General features: G+C 39.1%; 2 protein-coding genes across 6 annotated transcripts; one reads left to right on the plus strand and one right to left on the minus strand.

Annotated features, from left to right (window-relative positions):
- Positions 1-377: 377 nt before the first annotated feature.
- On the minus strand, positions 378-5,175 carry LOC103983517 (probable E3 ubiquitin-protein ligase BAH1-like 1). 4 transcript variants are annotated; one of them, XM_065151613.1, is made up of 7 exons: positions 5,079-5,175; positions 4,401-4,666; positions 3,506-3,750; positions 3,151-3,399; positions 2,394-2,531; positions 755-813; positions 378-682 (listed from the first exon to the last, which is right to left on the minus strand). In XM_065151613.1, exons 2-7 carry the CDS (start codon positions 4,609-4,611, stop codon positions 577-579), a joined length of 1,008 nt encoding a protein of 335 aa, XP_065007685.1. In that variant the 5' UTR covers positions 4,612-4,666; positions 5,079-5,175; the 3' UTR covers positions 378-576. The 4 variants fall into 4 exon arrangements, with proteins under 4 accessions (XP_065007685.1, XP_018681460.2, XP_018681456.2 ...); XM_018825915.2 differs by lacking the exon at positions 5,079-5,175 and adding an exon at positions 4,936-5,072 and having other exon boundaries at positions 755-809; XM_018825911.2 differs by lacking the exon at positions 5,079-5,175 and adding an exon at positions 4,936-5,072.
- Positions 5,176-6,347: 1,172 nt separating this feature from the next.
- On the plus strand, positions 6,348-17,005 carry LOC135637870 (probable glutamate carboxypeptidase VP8). Of its 2 annotated transcripts, XM_065150721.1 has the most exons (10): positions 6,349-7,486; positions 8,649-8,891; positions 9,465-9,617; positions 10,000-10,068; positions 10,167-10,257; positions 10,562-10,645; positions 11,926-12,014; positions 14,048-14,167; positions 14,809-14,943; positions 16,573-17,005. In XM_065150721.1, exons 1-10 carry the CDS (start codon positions 6,500-6,502, stop codon positions 16,753-16,755), a joined length of 2,154 nt encoding a protein of 717 aa, XP_065006793.1. In that variant the 5' UTR covers positions 6,349-6,499; the 3' UTR covers positions 16,756-17,005. The 2 variants fall into 2 exon arrangements, with proteins under 2 accessions (XP_065006794.1, XP_065006793.1); XM_065150722.1 differs by lacking the exon at positions 10,562-10,645 and having other exon boundaries at positions 6,348-7,486; positions 16,573-16,996.
- Positions 17,006-17,177: the final 172 nt, after the last annotated feature.

Here is a 17,177-nt window from a genome sequence, read left to right on the forward strand (position 1 = left end):
ATGATTATATTTATTTATTTATTATATATTTGAGCTATACAAATTTTTTAAGATTATATTTATTATTTTATTTATTTTAAAATATTTATTTGTAAATACATATTAAAAATATTAAAAGAAAAAAATTACTATATAATATTCAATAAAAATTTAAAATATAATTTTACATATAATTTTCATCTATTGCTTATCGAGCACTCAAAGTATTACATATTTACTTAAATTATTTTTCTAAATATATATTAAAAATATAATATAATTTTAAATGCAGCTTAAACGCATCCAAAAAGTTTAAAGTTTCTGTTGTTGGATCCAAACTAACACTAGCATATATTTGGTCGACAATTATTTGCCTCTACGAGGCTCAACAGCACAAATTGCATACAGAAACAAATAAAAGCCTTACCAGTATGGTTTAAACATCTAATCCAAATCACACCCAACTTAATTGTTTAAAAGGCCCCACGTTCTTCTGACCACCCATATGGTTGAAGCAGCATCAACAAAAATGACAGTCTAATCCCAATCAATGGATGGCGCATATCTCCATCCGAACCAACCGTAGAACTCCACAAATCAAATACCTATCGCAGTGATAGTCTGTGATTCCCAGTACTCCTTCGCTTGTTTCACCATCTCCGCACGCTCGCGGCGCATCCTCTCCTTCCAGTACTCCTTGCGTCTACAAGGTTAGTCAAAACAAATTAGAAATGAGTTATTTTTGGTGCCGGTGTTCCGCGAAAGTGATGAGTACCTGTTCTTCAGTAGGAGGTCCAGTTCAGCCATGTGCACCGCATCCTTGTACACGCCTACCTGCATTGATCGTGTAAGTATCGGAAACAATAAGCTTAATTGCTAATGATGTTTTGATTTCCACAACAGAAATGTCATGCCCAGTTACTGCAAAAATGTACAGAAAATGACGGAGATCCACACTACTTCTTAGTCATAGCAAACTCAAATGGATGAATTGCCAAACTCACAAGTTTCTACAAGAAACTCCATGACAACCTAAAGGCATCAGGTTCTACATTCGCGACATAAATGGATGATTGGACAAATGTTGTATCCAAAATGCTCTAGACCTCATCACTAATATTTTTAAAATGAATAAACTTGTCCCCTAATGGATCCTCCTAGCTTATTGCAAAGAAAATTGAACAGAAGAAGACAACTGGAGAAAAATATGACATCCATTCTACCTAATTCTAAATCGAAGTCATTAAAAAGGTTTGAGTTCTCTGAGACTAGAATATAGGTGGATTTTAGAACCAACATTAAGCATCATCACGACTCTAATTGTCACGGTCTGAGCCTGATGGGCTAATTGGTCTATCAATTTTTTTTAGTCTAAACCACTGATCAAAATGCTTAAAAACTAAATTTAATAATAATACAATAATCAGACCCTTATAAGTCAATCTTAATCTTATCCACTTCCAATGTGGGACTAATCGGGGTGTTACAATAACCCTCACCCAAGGGCTTAATTTCCTCGTCAAGACCCAACATAACCTAGATCAAACCCTAGTATGATGCATATGAGTCATAACCCAGTGGTAGCTTCACGCCATGATGAGTTTCTTGACTTCATCCACGAGTAGCTATTTCCTATTTAGCCTCTTACCATGTCCCAATACTAGGTCAGCTCTGATATCATTTGTCACGACCCGAGCCTGATGGGCGAATTGGCCTATCAAAGTCGGTGAATTCAAATCACTAACCAAAATGCTTATGTTGAAATTGATAATTGTACACCCATAAGACCTTTATAAATCAATCTTAGTTTTATCCACTCCCAATATGAGACTAATCGGGGTGTTACACTAATGATAATAACAAGAATAAATGTATTCTACACTTAGTAGCCATGCACTAACCAAAGAAGATATTCTAATTACTTTAATACTGTGTTATATTTCCCTTTTAATCAGATGTTAACATAGCAATTTGTGTAAGCAACAACACTCATTTTTTTGCACAACATTAGACAGCTTCAGGAAAATATTTTCTGCTAGAATGTCATGTAGCATCCATTTATTTCATATAATTTATTAATGTTCCTATCAAGTAGATCTATAAAAAATGAAAACAGACCTTTTACGTGATATGGTTAACAAACAAATGAATTTTCTTCCAATCTCAGCGATTATACAGATATAGATTTCCACAACTTTATTAAATTTAAACCACCAAAAAGAATGTAAAGCAGTGCAAAACAAATATAGTCTGAATGAGCAAATTGAAACTATATTCAAATGAATTAATTCTTGAACTTCAGAGGTTCTCATGCACAATGAGAAAAGCATAATAACCACAAACATATTATAATTAAGAACAAACGCAAACTGTAACAACCAACTGAAAAACGAAATGTAAAATAGTTCACATACTGATCTACAAACAGGGCATTTGACTCCTTGAGGTGCTTCCTTGAGGCCTTGGAAGAGTAGCACAGAAGCAGCTGAACAAGCACAGCTTTTACAGAAAAGATGGCCACAACCTAAAGCATACGGATTGAAGACTGTATCCTGAGAAAACCAGAGAATATATTAGGACAAGTTTAGCCATGAAGGACCGATAATTCAAATTTATGATAAATTAAAAATGAATCAATAATCATAGTGCAACCTTTTAGTCATAAGATATGTTTTCAATAAATTTATCGAGGTCATAGAAGGAGATCAAAGAATAAAATAAAAAGTAATTGGTGAATCCAAAGTCAGAAACAGGGCAAAAAAAAAAAAAAGAAACCAATTAATGTATTGCAAGAGAACAAGGTAACCGTATTTGCAATGAACTACGAAAGACACATTCCACATGTTTAACAGAAATCCAGATCAAAAACTCTGGTTCAAATTGATACATAAAAGACAGTGCAACCTTTGTCATATAGATTTGCACTTCTCGTTTTGTTCAGAGTTAGCATTAACTTGCAAATTAAGATTTACACCTAACAAATTGTATAAAAGAACATCACAGACTCCAATCAATCTTTCTTCACAAGAAGGAAGAAAAATATACAAGAAACACTGGAAAGATGACTAAGTCAGGATCTCCATGCTGTGTTGAAAAGTTGATGATGTCATACTCTCCATATGGAAAAGAAACTTATCAACATTTCCCGAATACGTGAAAGAAAAGTCTTACCAAGCAAATAGCACAGACCAGGCTGTATTCATACTTCATCGAATCTGAAAGAGTCATGGTCATTACAGGCTGCATATCACTTAGATCACAAGAAAATTTGTGGAAAAACTCGCCAGGTTCTCCAAAGTCAGAGCCACTGAAATTTAGATAAAAGGCACCCAGCTCTATCAGCCATGGTGACTGCAAAAGCTCTATATGTTCGGCTCGCATTTTAGTCTTAAATTTTCTACCGTCGGCAGAGCCATGAATCTGAAGGACACAATACATATGTTGTAAAATACAAGAAACTCACTTGCATTATAGTTGAAACACTGAAGCTACAAACCAAGCCAAGTGGTTTCTGAAAGCAACTTACTTTGTCATATTTCTTAAGTATTTTGTTTATGGCAATAGCATTCATTGTGACATAATCAAGTAACATTCTTCCTTCTTGTATCATAACTTGTTGATCATCCATAAAACAGTGCCGCAAACGCCACATGTACCTATACAATCCAGAAGAAACATGAAGATTAAGGAGGCGCCTCACTCTCGAGCTAAAGCAACCTGCTATATCTGAAGCCTCTTTTGTGAGTTCAGTAAAGAACATCTGATCACACACTGCAGAAGAAGAAACAATTCAGAATTAGTATATGTCAGAATGATCATTTAATTGACTTCTGATAAAACAATCATATAATATTTGTGCCTGCACCTTATAGATGTAGGGAATTTTCATATCGACACCAATTCTAATATAAGCACTAAGTTTTAGCATCTGTCATTACAAAGAACACACAATAATTTTTTTTAATACCAAGAAGAATTTGACAACTAGCAGGGTTGCCTCATGAATAGAACTTCTACAGCAAAGAAATCATCCTTTAAATACATTACCGAGGTTCATCACCGGATCAACCATAAATGTTACCAACAGCATGTGAGAAAAGAAACTCACATGTTGTTCATCACAACAGAGAAAAGAAACAAGACATTGAAGCTCATTTCGACGATTAGACTCCCAATCAAAATTATTAAGAGTAATTCTTTGCAGAAAAAGATTTGTCCTACTCACTCTGCAATCTAAGAAATATGAAATGTGCAACTCAGCATAAGTGTATTCCAATGCTTAAAACATTCATTTCACTTTTAGTATTTACGTGCAGAGTTTCCCTGAGTTTTACCGCAATTAGCAATTTATATAGCGACCAAGATCCAAGACAAGTTACGTGAGGTACCAAACAACAACTAAGTGGGGAAACGAAGCATACATGCACAAGAATTGCATCGGCAGAACTCCGACATCTCTTTACCCTCCTCGCGCCGGTCATTTCCGCCGTCATCACTCTCGCTCAAAGCCCGGCAAACCCGGCAGCTCTTCAAGAACTTCTTGAGACGCTTATACTCGACATGCGAGCACTTGTTCAGAAACGCCTCTTGTTCTCCGTGGAGGTATTCCGTGAATGTTTGCCCAAACTTCATCTCGGATTTGAAGTGGGATAAGCGGGTGCATAAGAAACCCAGCCGGAATATAGCCCTGATCAATACGAACGAGGTCATTGCGCATTCCAAGAGACGATCAAGAAACGCCACGAGAAATCCATCGAGATTAATGGCAGAAAGAAAACGGAGGCGGAAAAGGTTGACAGAACAAGAATCACGAAACGTAAACAAAATCGGCGAAAATAACAATCGAGGTCGAATCTTTCTTGCACCGCTGCTGCTACATCGGTTGATTCCTCGTCCAGCGAATCCCAGAATCAAAGCTTGGTAGCCTCAAACGAGGAGCACGATGCCGGAACTCACCCTCTCGATCCGGAGAGCAAAGAGAAGTCCGTACCCTGGTGGTCACAGGATCGTCTCCTGAGCGTATCTTTTTATTACCACCAGGAAGAAGAACGGAGGGGCGAAAAGGAGAAGAACAAATCGAGCGAACAATCCGGTACGACCTGCGGGTCACAGATAAGATTGAGGAGGCTGGCGATCTTCGGAGCTCGACGAGGCATCAACGACCCCGAAACTTTCCCGGGGTTACGTGTTGATATCTTCCGTTCTACTTGAGCGGCGCCCTCTGCGTTCGATCTCGGAATCCGAAACAACTCCTACCCGCGGCATAATTGGACAAGTCATCCGGACCCACATAGTTAACCCAGTGAGAAGCCGGTGGGTACACGCCCCAGGCGGGGAACACAAAACGTCCCCTCGTGCTGGACAGCGTAGAGACCCTGCGTCGAGGGTACATGCAAATGACCGTTCCGACGAGGCGTGTCACCCTTACCTTTCTTGTGGTTGGATTCTAAAAGTGGGACCCAGATTTACATCCAATAAAAACGAAGGTACGGCGAGATAGCTTGTATATAATATTACCATTGGCGAGTAGGAAATCCCAAGTCAACGGTAATCCCCAATGGAATGGAAGCTGCTGGTCACGAAGAACTATAAATCAAATTAAGCAAAGTGGAAGGAACAAGATTCATTCTTATCTCACTTGATGGTCATGATGGCACTTCCACTATCTTTTTTAAAGAGTCACCTTGACGGCAATGATTTCAAGATAATACAGTGGTGGATCGACATATGTTCACTACGCGGCAAAAGTTATTATGCCTTTCTATTTTCTGAACATATTCTTGACATTTGTAAGTAATAACGAGAAATATCACATTCATAAAATTCTAAATACAGTTCTAATCGAATTTCGATTCGCTAATCATGTAGCATTTATTTATTGTTACTGAGGTTTTAAATTTCTTTTATGAATTATCTGTCCTTGAGTGTTAAATGAAATTTCTTATCATATATGTTTGATAATCATATAGTATCATCCGTATCGATCGATATATATATTTTATTATTATCAGATAAATAAAATCAGAATAAAGTTTTAAATTTTTTTTATGAATTATAAAAAGTTATTATTATTTTTAATATAGTAAACATATTTCTTGGTGTAAGGAGTCTCCCTCTTCTCCATATCTTATGGATGGGACGGACTGATGTGAAGTTGACTGGGCTTTGCACTATCAAATGAGGGATAACCGCAACTATTATTTATATATATATATATATATTTATAATTTCTGTCTCTATTATTTATTGCGTCCGAAAGGTGCGAAGTGAGCAACTTACGGCACGACTTAAGCAGCAACCAGGGAACTCGTCCTGGGAAAAAGCACCGTCGCCAGACCACCACAAGCCGCAGGCGTATTATTCCTATTCCTACCACCTGGCAAAGGGAACATGTTCCCGTACACCTCCCTTCGTCGCTCCCTCGTCGCTCCCTCTCCGACTCCCCACCAACTATGCTCACTGAATATAAAGATACTTAAAGCGACACCCAACTGCCTCCGCCTCCCGTCTCTTCCCCGAAATGCCTCCGCCGCTCCCCCCCAAACCCCTCCAGCCCAACCGCGCCTCCCTCTCTTTCCTTTTCCTCTTCCTTCTCTCCCTCGTCGTGTACGTCTCCCTTTCCCCGTCACGGAAAACCCCCTCCCCTTCCTCTTCTTCTTCTTCTTCTCGCAATGCCCCCGCCGATTCGTTTAGCGCCCCCCACCGCCTCTTCCTCTCGCTCCACCCCGGCGCCAATGCCACCATCGCCGCCCACCTCCGCGCCCTCACCCTCCGCCCTCACCTCGCCGGCACCCCCGCCGCTGCCCGGACCGCCTCCTACGTCATCTCCCACCTCCGCGCCGCCGGCCTCCGGGTAGCCTTGGCCGACTACTACCCGCTCCTCTCATACCCCGCCTCCGCTTCCCTCGCCCTCCTCCGACCCGACGGAGCCCTCGTGAAGCCTCTTCCCCTCGCCGAGCCCGCCGACCTCGAGGCTGCCGCCGTCCCGCCGTACCACGCCTACTCCCCCTCTGGCTCCGCCGTGGCCCCCCCGGTCTACGTCAATTACGGCCGGGAGGACGACTACAGCGCGCTCGACCGGCTCGGCGTGGACGTCAGGGGCTGCGTCGCGGTCGTGCGGCGCGGCGGAGGGTACCGGGGGGCGGTGGTTGCGAGGGCCGCGGCTAGGGGCGTGGCGGCGGTGCTGATGTTTAAGGCGGCCGACCACGGTGGAGTGGAGAGGGGGACCGTGTTGCTCGGTGGGGTTGGTGATCCGTTGACACCCGGGTGGGCGGCCCCCAACACGGCGGCCGCGGACGGAGGCGGCGAGAGGCTCGCCGCCGATGACGAGGAGGTGAGGCGGAGGTTCCCCAAGATTCCGTCTCTGCCAGTGGCCGAGGTGGTGGCGATGGAGATTTTGAGGACGCTCGGTGGGCCTCCGATGCCGCGCGGGTGGGGAGAAGGGTTGCCTTCGGCGGCGAAGAGCGGGGTTGGACCGGGTCCCACGTTGGTCAACTTCACCTATCAGGTAATCTCACCAGTTGGTGGCCTCGATCTGCTGCCGTTTGGACGGCTGCAGACGGTGTGTCCTTTTTCTATATGAATTGCAGCCGTCAGTTCCGTTTGGAGTAAGTATGTTCCTTGGCTGAATTCTTGAACTGACCATGTCCTTTTTATACCCATGAATCGCTTTTAGTCTTTGGCTGATGTATGTGGTCCAATGCCATGAGGAACTTAATGGCTAATGGTTCCTAAAAGGTGTTGGTTGTAGTAATTCTGTAGTGCATCAGGTCCACGATCGAAAAAAACTGACTCTGTATTGAGTACTAGGCTTGTCGCTGTCACAAATACATGAATCGGTATGATGTTGCCATCATCTCACTTCTTTGTTTCATTGCAGCTGATCGTTTGATCCCTTTTGTTGTGGTCCTGAAAACCTTTGATAAAGATGTCCAAATGAAGCACTGATAAGATCAGCATCTGAATTTTCTTCTTTTCAGTTGACGTGCTAGTTTTTGGATAGAACATGTGTATCATGACAAAAAATCTGTCGGTTGTTTGGCACGATAAATTTATGTGTACAGCACTAATAGCAGAAAACTTCAAATCATTTGATGTATTGGAACTTTGGCTTACTTGAGCACTTAAATATCCTAACCATTATGACATGCTACAATCCAAAGGGATGCTTTCAAACAATCAAATGTCTTGTTTGATGTATCTTCACGTGTAAGTTTTATGATCATGTTTTTGCTGGTTGTAGGATCAGCCTAAGCACGCAAGCGCTCATATGCATGACTCTGTTAATCGTTTTTGTCGTCTATAACATATTATTGGCACTACATTCTTATGGGTCTGTCATACTTTAAACCACTTGCCTGATGGGATTTCTCTACAACTTGACTTGCACGTGCCATGTGCCTCAAAAATTTGCAACAACTCCACATTCTTCCATGATTTCTTGTTTGTAGTAATGTTCTCTTCAGAAGTTCATTTTCTCCGATCTGGATGGTTTTCCATCCTGGATATTTTATATAAGCATACCTTACATTAGGTTAAGGTTTTCTTTGTTACGGGATTCCCATCCTGTTTTTTCCTATGCATTCAAGTATGAAAGTGATCCTTTGTTCTCATTTGTATTCAATTTGGACTAGCTTTTAATTTCTTTTCCATTTATGACCTTCTTTAAGGAAGATAGAAAGTTGGCAAAGATTCAAAATGTTTTCGGCATAATAAGGGGAAGCGAGGAGCCAGATCGTTACATTATCCTTGGCAACCATCGAGATGCATGGACATTTGGTGCTGTGGACCCCAACAGTGGAACAGCTGCGCTTCTTGATGTTGCCCGCCGTTATGGGAGTTTGTTGCGCTCGGGCTGGAGGCCTCGAAGGACAATAATCCTATGTAGCTGGGATGCAGAGGAGTTTGGCATGGTGAGTTAATCATTGGACTTTGGATCCGTTGGGCTTTCTTACTTGTCACTAAAATTTCTAATTATATTTGAATAGAGAAAGGGCATGTTTTATGCTTTGTTAATATTTCTCAGCTTAAATGATGGATCAATCTAAATGATACTATTTCAGTGAAAAAAGCTTGTCGCTACCTTGTGATATTCTCTTATTGCGTGGTTGAATGCTTTATATTTGACAATTATTTAGCCATATCTTCCCACAATGAGATCTGAACGCCACTTATCCCATCTTATATGCAGTTACATGATAGATCATGCGTATGGAGCTCAAATATTTTTGTAGGTATATGCTCAAAAAGATGCAGTGACTGCTACTACACATACGTGCATATTGTGTTTCTTAAGCATGCAACCCTATATACAACTGAAAGCATTCGTCCGTTATGTACTGAACATCTCTTCGTGCATGCATATTGTTGAGATGTTTGAGTTGGTTTGAGGCACTAGATCAAATTTGTTATCTAAAAGGATTTAGTTGTAGTACTTCGCATTTATTTAAAAGTTTTTCATCTAAATCAGAGGACTTACTTTTCAGATTGGATCTACTGAATGGGTTGAGCAGAACCTTGGAAGGTTGTCATCAAAAGCCGTGGTATACTTGAATGTTGATTGTGCAGTTCAAGGTGATGGCTTTTTTGCTAGTGCAACCCCCCAGTTGGACAAGCTTATAGTTGAAGTTACAAAGCAGGTGACAATAGGCAATACTACTGCAAATTAGTTATGTTCTTCTCTCCTATGATACTTGAAGAAGTTTTCTTTTAATCAAGCAATTTTTTCCTGCTTACTTTTATACAAATAGAAAAAAAAAACTGTTTAGTTTTAGATAAATCAGTTCATAGCAATCTTTTTCTACCAAGCTAGTAATTCATTTCTTCAATTGGTTAGTGTGACCAGTAAAATTCTTTGCAGAAAACCACTGCTTTGTTAATGAGAATCTTTTCTCCATTAGAAAGAGCAGGATCAGTTACTAACAGTGATTGCTGATTGCTGCTGGACAATTTATCTACCATTCATGTAAGATTTCTCTATGTCTACTGTTGATACACGATCTTGTCATCTTGATGTTTCAGATCCAGGACCCGGATTTTGAAGCGAGGACAGTTTATGAATCTTGGATAGTAAACAATGGGGGTATCAGTGTAAGGTGTTTATATGTAGTACCGCTGTTATTTAATCTTCTATCAGTGATTCAGCTTTACGGGAATTTGAGCATGCCGGTTATGGTTTTTTACTGCAGAAGATTGAAAGACTGTCTAGAGCTGATTCAGATTTTTCTGCATTTTTGCACCTTGCTGGAGTTCCTTCTGTAGATTTCTACTATGGAGATGGTATGTTTCTTTTGTCTTCTACTATGGAGATGGTATGCATCTAATAGATTTCTACTGTTAGATGGAGTGTCAGCTGTTTCAATGTTTTGCCTTCTGAGATTGACATCAACTTTTCTCCGTCACTTGTTGTTGATTGAGGGTGTATCATACCTATTCCAAGAGGACCTACACTGTTCAAAATGCATAAACTTGTTTGTGATATATGATAGTTGTCTTCACTTCAATCACCTCATGTGGAAAGATAACATACATTCCTAGTCTTTGTTTGTGCCATCAGATGGGTAATTTTATATTCTGCTTTCAGTATTCCCCGGCTACCATACTGTTTTTGACTCCTACAAATGGATGGTCGAACATGGAGATCCATCATTTCATCGTCATGTGGCTAGTAAGTGTTTCCATTTTCCTAGATGCATTTGATATAAAATACTTTCCTGCATGCGGAGTTTAGTAGTGAGCTAGGAACCAGTGATTTCAATAGGCGCTCGGGCGCTCGCCTAGGCGCTCAGGCGAGGCGAGGCCCGAGCGCCTCGCTTCACTTCCAGGCGGCACACTTCAAAGAGACGCCGCTTGGGCGCTCGCTCGAGCCCAGGCGCCGGGTGCTTCGGGCAAGTGCCTGGGTTAAACTAGGCGACCGAACCAACGTTTTAGGTTTGGTTCGATCTCCGATGCTTTAGTTGGTTCAATCGAACCAACTAAAGTACTGATATCAGCTGCCGCTGCCCAACCCTAACCCTGCTCGCGTTCACGCTACCGCTGCTCGTTGCCGCTGTCGCCGCTCCCGCTGCCGCCGTTGTCGTCGCTCACCGCTCCCGCTGTCGTTGTCGCCGCTCTCGCTGTCACTGCTCACTTTTACCGCTGTCGCTACACCCTCGGTCTTCCCTTGCACTTCTCTTTCAAAAGTATACTGTTAACAGTATACTAGTAACAGTAATATATTTGTATTTATTAGATTAATAATATATTATTTTGATTTTAATACTGTTAAATAATTATATTTATTAATTATATTATATATTTTAATATTTTAGCGCCTCGTTTCGCTCGGGCAAGTGCCTAGCACCTCGGGCGTTTTTGAACCTTGACGCCTTTTGGCGCCTAGCACTTTTTAAATCACTGCTAGGAACCTAATTTCAGAATATCTAGCTTTTAGTTTATATGGGATAACAAGAATATTATAATCTGGAGGATCAATAGTTTGGAGTTTTTCTACCTTCATATTTCAGTAGCCTTGTCACTTGGGAATGAATAACATATCATCTGAGAATGAGATTGAAGAGAAACCTCCGAGATGGATCGCAAACATTATCTCTGGCACTTGCATGTGAAACTTAATGTTGCAAATACAGATTGTTATAGCCACATGACAAATTCTATGATTAGTTCTAATTAATTTACAACATTTTGGATTTCACTATGTTTTCCATGGCCTAATGCTATCTGGCTTCTATTCTTTCATGACTATAAGAATTAGCTGATACCTCATTTGGTCTGAAAAACACAATATCATAGGCCTGATTTTATATAGCTTCAATTATTTACTACAGGTCTATCCTTGACTACTTCATTTACTTTGAATAGAAGTTAGAATTATGTTTTCAGCTGATTCATTGCTAGTTTTATGCACAACTATTTGAGTTTTCTGAGTTTGTCGTACATGCTCCTCAGTTGCAGAAATTTGGGGACTCTTAGGTCTTCGCCTAGCAGATGATCTGGTCCTACCCTTTGACTATCCTTCTTACTCTGCTCAGTTACATGTAAGTACTTGTTTTCTGAGGTCTGAATGTTTTCTTTGCATATTGAAAATTTTAAAAATTACATTTGAATTTAGATAGGTTCAAAATTCTTTATTTCAAATTTTCATAACAATTATTTGCAGCTGAATATTATAGACAAATAATGCTTAAAGTCTGGTTAAATGTCTCTGTTTATGTTTGTCTTTTGTTGCACCGGTGGAAGAACCAGGTATGTAAATACATCCAGACATATTGTTCATGTCCTTCTTACCAAGACAGCAATATTTGTCTAAAGCAAGGAGCGAGCTTTCATTTCTGTTTCTTTGTTTGTTTCAGTACTACAATGACTAAAGAAGCTTTTCTACTACCACTAGAAGTTCTGTTTTATTGTTTGTTTAGAATCAAGGGTAAATTTATTGGTAGCCTTATTTGAGGTAGAAAAAAATACGGATGTTTAAATGTCATCATTTTTTGTACTCCTAAGTAGATTCTCCATCTTGTCAGGTTCACTTTGATAAAGAATCTACTAAGGAGAATTAGTGCAATTCATCCAACTAGATGAACTAGAACGACTAATCTAAAATAAAACCAATATTATTGCCATTCTCAAAGGACTACTCCCATGCTTTGAATTGTTCACTGAAATAGACTTTTATTGGAAGTATGACACTAAATCAGATATAGGTATAGTAAGATCACAACTCATGTGAAGAGAAAAATAGTTGATTTTGTTGCAGTCCACCATGTGCCTTCATTTTGTTGCTTATGTGTTTGACTTCAAACCAAAGTGCCGGTTGCTTTTGATCAAAAGGCTATCATTCGCCATTATTCTTCATAAGGAATATGTGCTGAGGAATAAGGGCAGGTTCAGGGAATAATACACACTTCTTTTCTTTCTTCTGGGTAGGAGGACAGGTCTAATAGGATTTGAAGTAGGTTTAAGCCAGGAAAGTTGCTTCTCATGACTGTGATGATTTTTTTGGACTTCGGGTAATTGAACTTATAAGAATAGTAAGCATTCACAATTGCTACTACCTTTTAGTTCCGCGAAACAACTGCTCTAAATAAAGGCTGTGCCCTTTTCTATTGGAAGTGAGAGGAAGTTTGAGTTGGCTCATATAGGCTATATGAGTCTACTAGCATTAGCTTGAGGCTAACTATGAGCTAGTGATTCAACTGTCAAGTTAATGTGTTAGTTTTTCGTTGGTCAACTTGTGATAACTGATATTATATCAAATGACTCTATTGCCATGAACTTGAACTTAGTGTTTTGGTTCTGTGATTCAGTTTGTTAAATTATCTGTTAGTTTTTCCGTTGAGTTGGGTTTTGACAATCATTCTAAGATTGACCCTATATTGAACATGATGCGATGGTCCACCTGTGAATGAGGCTAGAGGTACATCATATACTAGGATTGATTCTGATCTGTGAGTTGGGTTTTGACGAGGATGTTAAGTCTTAAACGGGGAAACTCATGATGCCCCAGGTAAATTACATACTGGAAGTGGAAATTGACTTACAAGGATTGATGAGTCTATCATTATTACTTTTGGCTTAAACATTTTGAGCCACATTATTGCTTAAATTGTAAGTTCACGTATTGGATTGGGATTTGGAAAAAATGGTCTTTCTACCTACAAAGCTAAGCCTGCATATTACTAACCCAACCTAGATTTGTGAACTATGCCCACCGGCTGCCTTTTTTGTCTTGACCTTTTTTTCATTTACTTTATCAAGCTCCTTCACCTTTTTGGGTAATTAATATTAATTTCTAACTCTTCCTTTCTCCATATAGGGAAATTTATACATATTAACTTTTATCTGTAGTACTTGGCTACTTGCCTTATATAAGTTGTTCTTATATACATTAAATGAACATAAACCATAACATTCATAGAAGATTGATAAATGTGAATAGATTTATGATAGCTGAGTACTTCAATGCTGTCAAGCATAAATTAGAAAAAGCAGTTTTTCAAGATAAGGAAGTTTTTTTCTGCTTTTCTGGACCTGTTGCATAACAGAGAGATTTGACTTTAGTCTTATCTTGTAGGAGCATGCAACTGCATTGAGTGCCTTGCTGGATGGTGGGGGATCTGTGCAAGTACAACCCATAAATTCATCTATTGACGAGCTCACTGTTGCGATTAGAGAAGCTGTAGAAGAAAGCAAGGTCAGGCTTGAAACTGGCCCAAACCTTGCAGCAAGTTTCATTATTATTCTTTTAGATTTTTGTTTATAAAAAGTGGATTTGTGCTGAGACATATGAGCAATAGCAGAATATATACTGAGATATGCTTTTTTTTTTTTTTTTTATAAAGAAACGAATAAGCATTATTGTTTGATTCCAGCTCCTGAAGAGCCTCCCCACTGCTAAGTAGCTTATGCTAGTTATTTGAGAAAATCCATCCAACTAGGGAACTTTAACAGGATGGTTACTCTTTCCAGCAACACCATGTACCTTGCTTGTTATGTAATGTTGTGTCATCCATGATGATGTTGCCTCTCTAGTTTCATAGCTTACCTATAGTAGTTGTTGACAGGTTGCATGAATCTAGCTGCACGTTTGCTCCCTTGTTATTTGTCTTATCTGTGTCTGAAGGAAAGAAATATCTCGTTGGTTTACCCCTTTTGTTGTAGTTCTTTGTTAAGATTTCTGTAGCCATTTCCTATGATGTGTTTGTGTTCTTTTCTTGCTAAAGTAACTTTTGTATAAACGAAGGCTGGTTCGTAATACTATCAGTAGATAACTAGAATTCTTGTAGAAGCTTTAAGATTGTTGATCTACTCTTTGTGCAATTGAATAAATGACAGAAACTGCAAGAGGTAGACACCACAGAGGATTTTGCTGCTTTAAGGAGACGTGCTTTCAATGATCGCCTAATGCTTGCTGAAAGAGGCTTCCTGGAAGCAGAGGGCCTCAAAGGAAGACCGTGCTTTAGGCATCTGGTAAGCCTAATATGAACCATGCAAGTGCTAGAATATGCCAGTAGTGGGTTCTATTTCTAGATTCTGCAACTAATGCTTTAAATCTTGGAAACATGAGTTGCTCAGATATCTAAAGATCCTAGTGAATTGATTATGTCAATGTACTAACTACTAACACATTGGTCAATGCAACTTAACGATCAGTAGTAATTAGCAGCTAAAATATATTATGATTAGAATTTAAAAGAGAGTAAATAATTAGGTACTTCACTGGATAAGAATAACACAAACATAACTGCCACTGCTTTGTGTACAAATAAATTAAGGCAAAAATGTAGTTAAAACTTGTAAATCAAGACAAGTTGCATAAATTGTGTTTACCTTATATTTGTGAACTAGCAAACTGTCATTGGAAAGAAGGAAGAACATTGAACAAATGTGTTTAACGTTCTTGTTTCATGAGGTGTGTGATAGGTGAACTAGGTGAACCATAAATTTATGTGCTCATAGTTGATTGTAAACTTTGTTGATGTGAATTAGAATGGAGGCCTTTGATCAGACAATTGTAAAATTTGAATGTATAAGATGTAGAAAATTGCAGGATATCTTCTGATGAATGCCAATTTGGATCAATCATCCATGTGAAATATGCCCATTTTGGTCAAGAATCCATGCAGAATGTCTATATGTTTTTCAGAGCAGGTCTTAGATAACTCAAATTCCACCTCGAAATTTCTTTTTGGTTTGTTAGTCTCCATGTTTTTGACCATGACATTTTATTTTCATTTATGGTGCTAGTCAAGTCTTTGGTCACTTCTGATAAATCAGTAGCAACTTGCTAGTTGTTTGTAGTGATCTTGTTGTTTGCTACCCTATTATAATAGACGAACATAGCTATTAGCCTTTGAACCTTGGGGCAATAGTCAATTATATCCTTCTGACTTGTCATCTGACTTTCTAAAGTTCCATTACATTTCACTCAAATAATATCATTAGAAAGGTTATCTGATGTGCTCCCTATAGAGAATGGTTCAAAATTAAATTTTAGGGGAAACCAGACTGAGTTGCCAATCAGTATATGAGCATGTTGAGCATCCTTTCCCATGAAATTTATACCAAGTTGCCAAGTCACTTCTTATTGTATAGTCAGATTAGCTTTCTGTCCAGGTTTATGGGCAGAATCTAATAGTAAGACTTGATCGAAATATTAATCTTGTCCAAGGAATTAAATTGGCCAAAATTGAAGTTTAGGGATCCACTAATTTTGTCCCGAAGTTCAAAGACGTGTGATTTTACTCGAGTTTCACAAATTGCCAAATGTCTTGAAAACATACTTGAGGATTCTTTACCATGGATGCTATTTAAATCTATATAAATAAGAATATATCTGAGAATAAAAATATCATCATTCTATAGTGCATATGGATTATATTGCTTTCAGAATCTACTTCATGGATTTCATTGTTTTTATGAAGTGCAATACATCGACCTGATCACCAAGTATGCAAACCAAGTATGCTTGTTAGGAAGTAGATGATATCATTTATTATCAGGTTTCTGCTCCGTTGATTCACAAAAATTTCAGGACTAGCCTATTGATTGTAATTTATGGATTTAGGAACTTATTAACTTGATAAGTGTGGTGGGCAGTTATACTCGCCGCCTGAGGATACGGAGAGCAAGCTCTCGTTCTTTCCGGGAATAGCTGATGCTATTTCTCAAGCCAGAAAACATGCGGGAGAAGAAGAGCAATTGGGAATTCAACATGAAATCTGGAGAGTTGCCAGAGCTATTCAAAGGGCTGCTGCTGCTCTTCGAGGAGAACTCATCTGAGTGCAAAGTCAGTGATACATGTGGCAGTAGTTTTAAGCTTCCTCTAGTTGAACTAAAAATGCCGTCAAAATGTATATTTATATTGGGTGACAATATCGGGTGATGCAATATCTGTTTCTGCTTTTATGGAAATTAATTTCCAGTCAATACTTCGACAGCCCGTGTCAAGAACAGAATTCTTGTGAATTATTTTTGTGCTTGTCTCAACTTTCAAATAAAAAAGAGGTGGCAAGAATCGAATCCTTTTTTTATTGCCTACTGCATTATTTATTCGCATGAATGCTAGAAGTAATTCCCCAAATTCTATTTGTCATTCTCTGTCAACTTTTTGCTATTGATCTCTTATTTAGTTTTATTATAAAAATTATTTTTATGGATTATGTATAAAACTACTATTATAAAATTAGTTTTGTGAGAAACCG

Source organism: Musa acuminata, chromosome BXJ3-5, assembly GCF_036884655.1.
Source record: "Musa acuminata AAA Group cultivar baxijiao chromosome BXJ3-5, Cavendish_Baxijiao_AAA, whole genome shotgun sequence".
NCBI lineage: Eukaryota > Viridiplantae > Streptophyta > Magnoliopsida > Zingiberales > Musaceae > Musa > Musa acuminata.

Coding starts and splice junctions, on each gene's coding strand:
- LOC103983517 (XM_065151613.1), bottom strand. CDS start 4,611: ATGAAGTTTGGGCAAACATTCACGGAATACCTCCACGGAGAACAAGAG. Junction 2,532..3,150: donor TGGTCTGTGCTATTTGCTTG/GTAAGACTTTTC, acceptor TGGTTTTCTCAG/GATACAGTCTTCAATCCGTA. Junction 683..754: donor GACCTCCTACTGAAGAACAG/GTACTCATCACT, acceptor CTAACCTTGTAG/ACGCAAGGAGTACTGGAAGG.
- LOC135637870 (XM_065150721.1), top strand. CDS start 6,500: ATGCCTCCGCCGCTCCCCCCCAAACCCCTCCAGCCCAACCGCGCCTCC. Junction 8,892..9,464: donor ATGCAGAGGAGTTTGGCATG/GTGAGTTAATCA, acceptor CTTACTTTTCAG/ATTGGATCTACTGAATGGGT. Junction 10,069..10,166: donor TAAACAATGGGGGTATCAGT/GTAAGGTGTTTA, acceptor TTTTTACTGCAG/AAGATTGAAAGACTGTCTAG.